The sequence below is a fragment of the Physeter macrocephalus genome, chromosome 18, assembly GCF_002837175.3.
Source record: "Physeter macrocephalus isolate SW-GA chromosome 18, ASM283717v5, whole genome shotgun sequence".
NCBI lineage: Eukaryota > Metazoa > Chordata > Mammalia > Artiodactyla > Physeteridae > Physeter > Physeter macrocephalus.
The window spans coordinates 42,676,115-42,684,221 of NC_041231.1; the positions used below are offsets into that span (position 1 = coordinate 42,676,115).

Sequence of the window (8,107 nt, forward strand, 5' to 3'; positions counted from 1 at the left end):
CTTCCTGGGCCATAGTGTGTGGTGAGCAGCAGTGTCCAGACACATCTATCCCCATTCTTAACTGAAGGCAGCATCTGGGGAAGGGGGAGGGGGTCCGGGGGCCTGAGACATGGCCGAGTCTGGCTTTGCCCAGTGCCGAGTCACGAAGGTGCAGATGAAGCACAGAGCTAGCCTTGGTCCCCGGTCACATCGCTTCACACCCCACGGCCAACCGTAAGCACTATTTTTAACTTCTGTGAAAACACACCGCTTCAGAGGACAAGACTACAGCTTCGTTCTCCACAAACCTGTTTCCTGGGTAGAAAGACTGAGGCCTGAAAGGATAGCCCTGGAGGACAGAGCGAGGAGGCCCAGAGCTCATAGCTGGGGGAAGGAGGAAGGTCCGACCCCGCCCCAGTCAGAACCTCCAGACTCAGGCCTGTGGCACTGGTCGGTTCCCCAAACTAGGCTTGTCCTCTGTGGCTGCAGGGCTCATCTGGGCCTCAGCTGGTGGTCCAGGCAGGTCCCACTCCTCCCTGACCCTCTGCCCAGCTATAAAATGGAGGGTAGGACGGCCCACCTCGTCTAATAGCTTTCTTTTCTGTGTGCTACCCAAGTCCAGTCCTTTGTACAAACTTGTCCTCACTGCGTATGCAGTTGTGCCCAATGTGTACCCAGTTCTGCACCCACCATACCCGCACTGTGTAGCCAGCCCTGTGCCCACTGGGTGGGCAGCCCCCTAACCACTGTGTCCCCACTATGCCTCATCCTGTAATTTCCACTGGTGGCCTAGCCCTATGCCCAGTGTTCTGCCCCCCTTCTGGCCAAGATGAAGTTGACACAATGTGACAAGAGCTAGAACATTCTGACTTGAGGGTTCTGAGCAGAGGCCCCGCTCCCACCCGTGTCGTCCCCATCCCCACCTCTGTGGGATACTGGTCCTGGGCCTCAAGGACATGTGGCTCTGGGGAGGGGGCTCTGGGAGGCACAGGCAGAGGAAAACCATCTGGAGCAGAGAGACTGCCAAGGAGCTGCTGTCCCTGGAGCGGGAGCTGGGGAACATGGGGGAGGGGAGTTAGAGCCTGAGCCTGGGCCCCTCACCCACTTCTGCCTCTCAGGACTGAGTGGTGAAGGGGCTTTGCCCCCCACAAGGGCCTCGGGTCACACACTTGGAACTGCATCCCTGGGTCAGGGCTTAAGTCTCAAGTTGCCACGTGGGAAATGGGGAGAAAGCCAAGTCTGGCATCTGAGGTAAACTGGGAACCCCGGGGCTTCCTCAGTATCTCCCCTGCCTACCTTTTTCCCTTGGCCTTATACACGCTCTCGCCTCTAGGAGCACTGCCCTCCCTTTAGGGCTGGCCTGGGCAGAGTGGCCACCTGGCTGGCAAGGAGAGAGGAGGCCAGTCTAGGGTTGGCAGAATTCACTGGGGTCCCTTGGCCTTTCTACCTCTCAAGATTCCCTGGGCAGGTCCCCATTCCTCAGGGGGGTGGGGCCCCTGGTTTTCCACAGTCTCTTACCCTCCCCCAGGTCACTGGGGGCTGTGATGTGTGGGGTTGCCATGGCAATGAAGTGGGGTGAGGGCACCTAGGGCCTGGAGCAGGACTATGGAAGTCACCAAGAAAGTGGGGGGCCCCGATCCATCAGGCTCCCAGGGCCACCCCTCAGCTGGCAGCCAGCAGCTGAGCGGTGGCCCTAGAGGGTCCCAGAGACCATGGATAAACTCAGGATCTGTACACTTGAGGCAGGGGTTGTCACTGTCCACCGAGGCCATCCTTGATGGGGCCTACGGCTCAGCCTCCCAGGCCCATACCCACGAGCCCAGTCACCAGCAACTCTGGGACCCTGCTGAGGTTAGCTCCCAATGTGGCTGTGAGCGGGCCTCCCAGGATTCCCTGAGACTCTCCTCCACTAGCTCGTTTCCAGGCTCAATCGTGGGAGCCCAAACACATCTCGTCACAGAGAACAGGACCCTGGCCCTACCGGTGTGCAGGCGCAGCGATGGCACCAGTGACATGGCGCGGCACGGACTCTGCTGTTCCCGGCTTCAGGTGCAGATGGCGGGGGAGGGCAAGGCTCCAGCTAAAGTCCTAATAGGCTGGGGCAAAGGCCCTTGCAGCCCCAAACAGATAGCCCCACTGGGCATTAGGAAGAGCTGGTGGCTACCGTATTTTCTTTCAGGGGAGAATGGCTCAGCTGCAGCCCAAGGTTCTCTTCTGGCTCTGGCCCAAGATCAGGGCCAGGGCCAGTGCCCATGTCCGGCTCAGGCTCCTCCAACTCCAACTCCAACTCCGGCAAATACTCCAGCTCTGGATACAATCTCAATGTCAGCAGCAGTTGAATCTTACACCTGCAACCCTGACCACCTGATGGATACCAATGCCATCACCAAGGGCCTGTCCCAAGACCTCTTGCCCAGGAAATGAGGCAACCAATGGTCAATCCAGCTGGAGTCTCCCAAAGGGGTCACATCCTGCCAGGACAAAGTGAATGTCCATTCTCAGGATGAGCCTGCCACTCCAGCACGCACTCCAAAAGAGTCCCCAGACCAAGCCCAGGAGCTCGAGGTTGCCCAAAGGCCGGTGTTACCAAGGCAGCCTGAGAACCAAGTGGAGAAGCCCATGGTCTGTACCTCCAGGCCAGGCAGCCCCAAACCGGGCTCAGGGCCCCCAGAAACCCCCAAGTCCCAGAGGGGTAACCAGAAGATCTGCAGCTCTCAGCCAGGTCAGCAGCCCCTCAATGCTTGCAGCAACACCTGCTCCAATGTGCCACCGTCTGCCTACCAAGTAACTTGCCACAACTCCCTCCCAATACAGCCTCCCAGGGAAGCCATGCAGATACCCCCCTCCAGTGCCCCTACCTGCCAGCTCCGGGATGCTGTGGAAGACCGTGTGCTGGTGTTTGATATGGCCACGGGCAACACCAGGATGGGGCTGCTGTGCCATGACCCCATGGGCTCAAGGGCAGTGCTGGTGGGCCTCATGCCCAGCCACCCATCCATCTATGCCTCTGAAAATACGCTGTCCACCCGGCCGTTGGCCATGCCCATCCTCTCCCCTGACAGCAATGGCTCCAGCTTCTGGTCCACCACATCCATGGTGTCCAGCCCCGTGCCCTCCAGCCTTTCATCTGGAAGCTACTGAGAGGTGGCCCTGGTTCCCAAAGAGGCCAGGCTCAACCTGGAGTCACGAGGCTCCCCTGGTACTGAGACGCCCATCAGGATGGGGACGCTCACTGGGCATGTTCCACTGGGAATGCCCCTCCAATTTGGAGAGAGGATACTGAGCCATGCCCATGATCCTGGCTAGTCCAAAACTGACGCTGAAAAAACCGAAACTAGTCATACCATCTGGATGCAGGATGCCTCCGGAATGCAGGACACCTCTATGGTCCAGGCCGAGAAACTGCAGTGGACGAACTTAGAGCAGACCCCAGAGCCTGTACCACCGGCCGAAAACCAGCAGGTGCCCAGATCCCTGCTCCAGGAGGATGTAGGCAGCCACAATCAGAAAGAGGTCATTATTGCTCACCCTGACAACACTCAGGTCAAAGGTGCTGGGCACGCCCCCCTCGGTGGTCAGCCCCCACTAGCTGAGCAGCATCCCCTTTCCAGGCAGCCCCCTTCGACCAGTCAGCCTCCCTCTGCAGAGCAGCATCCCCTTCCCAGGCAGACCCACCTTTCTGGACAGCCACCCCTAGCTGAGCAGGCCCCCTCCACCAAGCAGCACCCCCTTCCTGGTCGGGCCCCTCTCACTGGAGCCCCGATTGCCAGGCAGCTTTCTCTCACTAGGCAGCCTCCCTTTTCCCAAGAACCCCCCATCTTCAATGAGTCCACTCTCTCAAGAGGTCCCCCCACCACTAGGGAGCCTGGTCAGGCCTCCACCCTGTGCCAGGAAGGGGAGCCATTGGGCCCGCCTACCCATGTGGGGGTACTTCGGGTGACCCCGGCCCCTGAGGAGACCTGTGTCTATGTAAACAGAGAAAATGTTGGTGTCAGTGCTGGTCAAAGCTCCAGCTCACATCGGCTCTCATCCTGGCAACCTGGCGGCTCCCCCAGGGAGCAGGAGGAGCAGCTTTCCCGGATCACATTCACCACACCTGGTCCTGGCTGCAAGGTCTTGCCCATGGCCACGGTGGGCACTGAGCCCCACGGTCCCCGGTTCAAGCTGACAGCTGAGGACGTTACACACGCGCCAGTGGTCGCGCAGCTTGGCCTTCTCCAAGGGGCCTGCTATGAGCTGGTGCCCACCATGGATGTTCTGCCAGTACGGTCCCCAGTGCTCTGCCGCCATTCACGGGGCCCCTACCAGGACATGGCAGCCGTGGTGATCGACACAGGCACAGGCTTCACCAAATGTGGACTGGCTGGAGAGGACCATGTCCTCAGTGTGCTGCCCTCATGCGTCCAGCTGCTCCAGCATCCAGTCCAGGGCCAGTCCAGGTACGCAGTGCCTGAGAACCGAGAGGGTTCCTACTCGGTGCTGAATCGAGGAGTGGTCTCCGACTGGCATGCACTGGAGGTGCTGTGGCAGCACCTGTTCTATTGCAGGCTGGGTGTGCAGCCTGAGGAGCTGGCTGTGCTTGTGGCGGATTCACCCACCTCACCACGCACCAACCGGGAAAAGGTGGCTGAAATACTCTTTGAGCGTTTCCATGTGCCAGCCATGCAGACAGTGCATCAGGCCCTGCTGGCACTCTATGCTTATGGGCGGACCACTGGGCTGGTGCTGGGCAGTGGCCATGGCACCTCCTATGTGGCACCCATCATCATTGGGGATCTGTCCCCACTTGACACCTACCGGCTGGATGTGGCGGGTGCTGACCTCACTGAATACCTGGCTCAGCTGTTGCTGGCAGGTGGCCAGTCACTGTTCAAGGCATGGCTGTTCAACCAGATTAAAGAGGCCTGCTGCTATGTGGCCACGGACATGACAGCTGAGGTGGCCCGTGCCCAGGCCCTGGCCCAGGTGGACTTTTTGCTTCCAGACAAGCAGGTCGTCACACTGGGCTCTGAGCGCTTCTGCTGCCCCGAGGCCCTCTTCCAGCCCAATCTGCTAGGCCTCAATCAGCCGGGCCTTCCACAACTAGCCCTCCTAAGTATCAGGCGGCTGGAGGCCAAGCAACAGGAGCAGCTGCTGGCCAGTGTGGTGCTGGACGGTGGCGGCACCCTGTTGAGTGGCTTTCCTGAGCGCCTGAGACAGGAGCTGGGCCCCGGTGCCATTGTGCTGGGCTCTCCGCACCGTGCTGTTGCTGCCTGGCTTTGAGGCTCCATCATGGCGTCCCGGGACTCCTTCCAGAGCCTGTGGCTCAGCCGCCGTGAGTACGAGGAGGAGGGCCCATGGTCCATCTATAAGTACCATGTGTAAGCACATAAAAGTTCTTTCTGGTTCTGCTTCTTTTGACAACTGTGGCATATTTTAGGCACAGGGTGGTGGAGGGAAGGGCAGGGATCCAGGCATGTGGTCAGGGATGGGGACCTTGGCACTCCCAAGGCACACCCTGCCTCTACGCACTGGAATTCCATGGGCCTTGGCAATCCTATCCTATCCAGAGAGCCCCACAGCCCCACGGCTGACATTGGCCCTGGCCTAGCCTGACCTTTATTGTACCCCAAGGGCAACCACAGAGAGTGGCGGCTGTGGGTTTTGCCCTGTTGCCCTGGCGACAAGCTCAATTACCCTTGATTGCCAGCTCGTTGCCATGGCAATTTCAAACATAATGTAATTACCCACACAGCCTGGAGTGAGTCATTGGGGGGGGGCAGCCCCCTCCCCTAGCTCCAGAGGAAAAGACTGCTTGCCTTCCCCCATGTTGGGCCCTCTACGGGGTGCTGAGGCCAGCAACATTCACAACAGCCAAATAGTTCTACAGATGGCTGGGTCCCTGGAGCACTTGTTACCCCCAAGGAGGGTCCCTGTCAGAGTCTGGGCTTCCTGGGGGAGCTGGCCTGATAATGCAGATACCTCCTAAAGTCAGAACCTTGGCTGGAGCTCTATGCTGGTTTGGCAGGTGCTTCTGTCAGCCAGTCAGAATATGAAGGTATAGGAGTGCTGGCCTTTGGTTCCCTGGGGCAGGAAGTCAGGGTGGGGGGTTGATAAGTCCTGAATCCTGGGTGGGAGATACAACCTGAGCTGGGGGATGAGGCTCTGGCCTGCTTTGTAGTCTCTGTGGACATGGAGACTCACACCTTATCCTGCCTCTCTGATTATCTAGTTTTGGTGGGAGCCAGAACTGTCAACTTTGGGCTCCCTTCGCCTCCTGTGCCTCCCAAAATGGGCAGCCTCTGCCCACAGGGTGGCCAGGGTAAAGGCCTCGTCAGGAGATCTTCACAGAGGCTATGGGGCAATGCCAGTGCCAACTGCCCTGCTCTTGTCCCAAACTCCACTCTGTTTTAAAGGGCCTCCCGCTGTCCCTCTGGCCAGGGGAGTGGCTAGAAGCCACGGCCCCTGACCTTGTCTGGCTCTGAATAGTGGGGGTGGGAATAAAGGTCCATGTCTTCCATGGCCTGGAAGACCTGAGAGGAAGAATTCACCTGGTGTTGCTACTTCCTGCCTGGAGGGCAGCTGGAGGTTGAAGCCAAGACACTGAAGCCAGGACTCCCCTGGTGGTGCAGTGGTTAAAATCCACCTGCCAATGCAGGGGACACGGATTCGATACCTGGTCCGGGAAGATCCCACATGCCGCGGAGCCAATAAGCCCTTGCGCCACAACTACTGAACCTGCTCTCTAGAGCCCGTGCTCTGCAACAAGAGAAGCCACCGCAACAAGAAGCACATACACCGCAACGAAGAGTAGCCCCTGCTCGCCGCAACTAGAGAAAGCCCGCCTGCAGCAATGGCGACCCAATGCAACCAAAATAAATAAATAATTAAAAAAAAAAAAAGACACTGAAGCCCTACCCTGCTGGTGCCCCTCTGGCTGGGAGCTGAGGGACAAGCCATGCCCCTGTCCCAACCCTGGGTTCTCGTCTTTAGGTTATCCTCTCCACAAAGGGCAAAGACCTGGCTATCCCCACACAAACCTGAGAGTGAGGGGCTGCCCTTCGTGGAGAGACTAGAAATGGCCAATGATATAAGGTCATCACAGCCCCCACCCACCCCTGGGCATGGTCCACCCTCTTCCCATGTCCAGCTTTCACACTGTGAGTCAGACCCCACGATCCTGAGGCCTGTGTCCGGTAGGAAGAGGACCAGTGGCTCTAGGGACTAGCTAGCTGCAGCGTCCATGTGCACATGCAAGCAAGCATGCCTGGGTGCACACAGAATGCAAACACATGTGCCCCTGGGCACCGCTGCACACACTGTGCTGTTGCCATCTCCTTTGGCATAAGAGCACACACACACAGACATAATCATCACACGTGTGCCCATACACCCTGCCACGTGCTCACCCACAGGCACATGGAGTGTGCACGGGACCAAGAAGAGGTGGAGCACTGCCAGCAGCAGGCAGGGCTCTAGCGAGCCACCTCTTCCCCTGCCTCTAAATCCCCCACATTCCAGCTTCTCCTTGGCCCAGCTTTTCTGTGCCTGGATAGCCATGATCTTCAGGAAAGGCAGAAAATGTGTGTGCCACGTGCGGGGTCAGCAAGCCAAGGATCAGATGCACCATACAGCTCAGGGAACCATTGTTTCAATGACAGTGGGCAGACAGCAGGAAAGACTGAGTGCCAGGCCATTCATTCATTCTGCAGACATGAACTTAGCATACCGAAATGAGACACAGAGCTCTGCCCTGCAGATGCCCAGCTTGCCAGGAGATTCCTACCCAGTGGTGGAGTTGGTGCCATGAATGAGACCACCCAGAGCCCAGGGAGCCCAGAAGTGACACCCACCTGGCCTGGAAGCAGTGACCAAACCAGGGAAGGATGTGAAGGGCTCCTCAACAGCCCCCCTGGAGAAAGATATTGAGGGGTCCTGTTCGAGCAGTCATTTCCCAGGCTAGACTTCCAGCCCCAGCACGAGCTCCAACTTCCTCACTTGGGCAGTCACTCCTGTCAGCAGCTGTGGGAAACCATCCAGGAGAGACTCACTCAACATGGCCAGGGGTTTGGAGATGACCCCACCAAGGATGGGGTCAGAAGACTCACTGAGAGGGTTCTGGTTGGGTGGAGCCCAGTTTCAGGCACAC

The 8,107-nt window shown here is 58.6% G+C and overlaps 1 protein-coding gene across 1 annotated transcript; it reads left to right on the plus strand.

Annotated features, from left to right (window-relative positions):
* Positions 1 to 1,513: 1,513 nt before the first annotated feature.
* Positions 1,514 to 5,580, plus strand: LOC102976245 (uncharacterized). The gene is given in 3 exon segments (XM_028479661.2): positions 1,514 to 2,185; positions 2,245 to 2,303; positions 2,425 to 5,580. Coding segments are annotated over 3 exon segments (3,579 nt in total). The 5' UTR covers positions 1,514 to 1,584; the 3' UTR covers positions 5,344 to 5,580.
* The last annotated feature ends 2,527 nt before the right edge of the window (positions 5,581 to 8,107 follow it).